The sequence below is a fragment of the Palaemon carinicauda genome, chromosome 7 (assembly GCF_036898095.1).
Source record: "Palaemon carinicauda isolate YSFRI2023 chromosome 7, ASM3689809v2, whole genome shotgun sequence".
NCBI lineage: Eukaryota > Metazoa > Arthropoda > Malacostraca > Decapoda > Palaemonidae > Palaemon > Palaemon carinicauda.
In genome coordinates this window covers 174,430,703-174,433,202 of record NC_090731.1, presented here as the reverse complement: position 1 = coordinate 174,433,202, position 2,500 = coordinate 174,430,703, and the positions used below count along the sequence as shown (strand labels likewise).

The 2,500-nt window shown below is 39.1% G+C and overlaps 1 protein-coding gene across 1 annotated transcript in view; it reads left to right on the top strand.

Moving 5' to 3' along the window:
- Window positions 1-2,500, top strand: part of LOC137644670 (uncharacterized) — a 14,394-nt gene that overhangs the window by 11,770 nt on the left and 124 nt on the right. Inside the window, exon 3 of the mRNA XM_068377622.1 lies at window positions 2,173-2,500. This exon is cut by the window's right edge and continues 124 nt beyond it. Within this exon, the coding sequence (XP_068233723.1) occupies window positions 2,173-2,500 (328 nt within the window). The remainder of the gene's footprint in view (window positions 1-2,172) is intronic.

The following is a 2,500-nucleotide window of genomic DNA, read 5'->3' as shown; positions in this document are numbered from 1 at the left end:
CCAAGTACTGCCATTTCATTCACAGTTCAATGCCTTCACTTTTTGAACAGCTACTTAATGTTACAATTCTTATCAACTCAAAAGAGTCATTGAAACTTACAACTAATCTATTGTAAGGAAAAGCAGCAATTGCTTTGAATGAACTTAAGACTTTCAGTGAATTTTGGTAGTTATGGGCATTCCTCTTCTTTCAACTACGATTACCTTGCCAATGAAGATATTTTATGTTGTTTTCATTTCATGTGAAACAATTACTTTCCTTATAGGCTTGATGAGGATTATTTAACCCAAGTTCCAAAACCTTTTAACCCGGGCTTCGCATTTTTATGATCTAAGAGTTTCCATTCGTTATATCAATCCAAAGTTTTTCTTTTTATTATCATTAATTATGTATCTATTCATTTATTCATTTACTTATTTATTTTTGTGCGTTTATCTTTTACATTATTTCTTTTTTATTTTCTTTGTTTGTGTGTTGTCAATTAAGACTTTACAACTATATCAACTGCTACTAGCTACTGATATGTTTCAACTTCTTCAGTAATTCCATATGCTATTTTTCTTCTCATATCTTCTCTCCACCTCTATTTTTTTTTTTTTACTTCTAAGCATCATTGTATGTGAAAGCTTATCTTGGAGACCCATAGCCTTTCATTAAAAAAAAAAAAAAAAATTACATAACATTTTTAACATATCCAAAACTCTAAACCATACGTTTTGTCATTTAATGTCAAAAATCTATTACCAGCTTATTCGTACGGTCAAACTGTAGCTAAACATACATTTCCCTAATCTTTCTATTTAAATATAAAATGAGATTATGAAACGTAAAATGCCACTTTCTCTAAAAAGAAAAGTATTTAATTAGATGGTTCTACTAGTGTTAACTTAGGCATCATAAACTTGGAGCCTTGCTAAAGTCTTAAAACATAGCCTAAGCTAGTTACAACTCAAAGACTAAGGAAAGAATAATGGTGGGAATAACACTAAGAGACAGAAAAAGAGAAACATGGATACGAGAGCAAACTAAAGTAGAGGATATTTTTACAACAAATAGATATCGACATGGGTTGGATTTATAATGAGAATGACAGATAATAGATGGACACTAAGAATAATAGAATGGTCCCTAAATATTCCAAACGAAGCACGGGAAGGAACAAAATATGGATTGACGAACTAAGAAAATTTACTTATATAAACTGACATAGAAAGACCAGAAACAGACATGAATAGAAGGACATGCCTGAGGCCTTTGGCCTGCAGCTGACTATCAAAGGCTGATGTTGAAAACAAATTGCAGCCCCTAATTCAATCAATAGGGGAAAGTAATCTTGAAATAAAAAGAAAATTGAGGGCGTAGACTAGCATAGAAATATCATAAAACAGACGCGAGTGGAAGGACATGTCTGAGGCCTTTGTTCTGCAGTGGACTATTACAGGCTGATGATAACAACAACTCGCAACCCCTAATTCAATCAATAGGGAAAGTAATCTTGAAATAAAAAGATAACTGAGTGCGTAGAATGGCATAAATAGACCACAAACAGGCGCGAGTGGAAGGACATGTCTGAGGCCTTTGTCCTGCAGTGGACTAGCAAAGGCTGACGATAACAACAACTCGCAGCCCCTCATTCAATCAATAGGGAAAGTAATCTTGAAATAAAAAAAAAAATGAAAAATCTCGGGACATAATGCACTTCGCAATTTCATATCTGAAAACCTGACAAAGAACTCCAATCTCTTTAATGTGCACGAGTTGCTGCTCCGCGTCGAGGAAACAAAAGGTCAGTATTACGCAACTGGATCCGACAGAAAAATCACCGCTGTTCATTTAATACCATCCTGGTCTGAAGGTCATCGCAGAGTGAATGTTGTCTTATACGCTTCCCTACCTAGACAACCCCAACCTTCCCCAAGCTACATCCCAACCCCAAATACCCGTGGTGGTCTTATACGCTTCCCCATCCCAGAAAACCCCACATTCCCAAAGCTACATCCCCAACCCCTAATGCCCCTGTGGTAGTCTTGTAGGCTTCCCCATCCCAGACAACCCCACCTTCCCAAAGCTACATCCCCAACCCCAAATACCCCAGTGGTAGTCTTGTAGGCTTCCCCATCCCAGAAAACCCCACCTTCCCCAACCTACATCCCCAACCCCAAATACCCCAGTGGTCGTTTTGTACGCTTCATCATCCCAGAAAACCCCACCTTCCACAAGGTACATCCCCAACCCCAGATACCCCAGTTATAGTCTTATATGCTTCCCCATCCCAGAAAACCCCACCTTCCCCAAGGTGCATCCCCAACCCCAATTACTCCAGTGGTCGTCTTGTACGCTTCCCCATCCCAGAAAACCCCACCTTCCCCAAGCTACATCCCCAACCCCAAATACCCTTGTAGTCGTCTTGTACGCTTCACTACCAGGAGAACCCCACCTTCCCCAAGCTACATCCCCAACCCCAAATACCCCCGTGGTCGTCTTGTACGCTTCCCTACC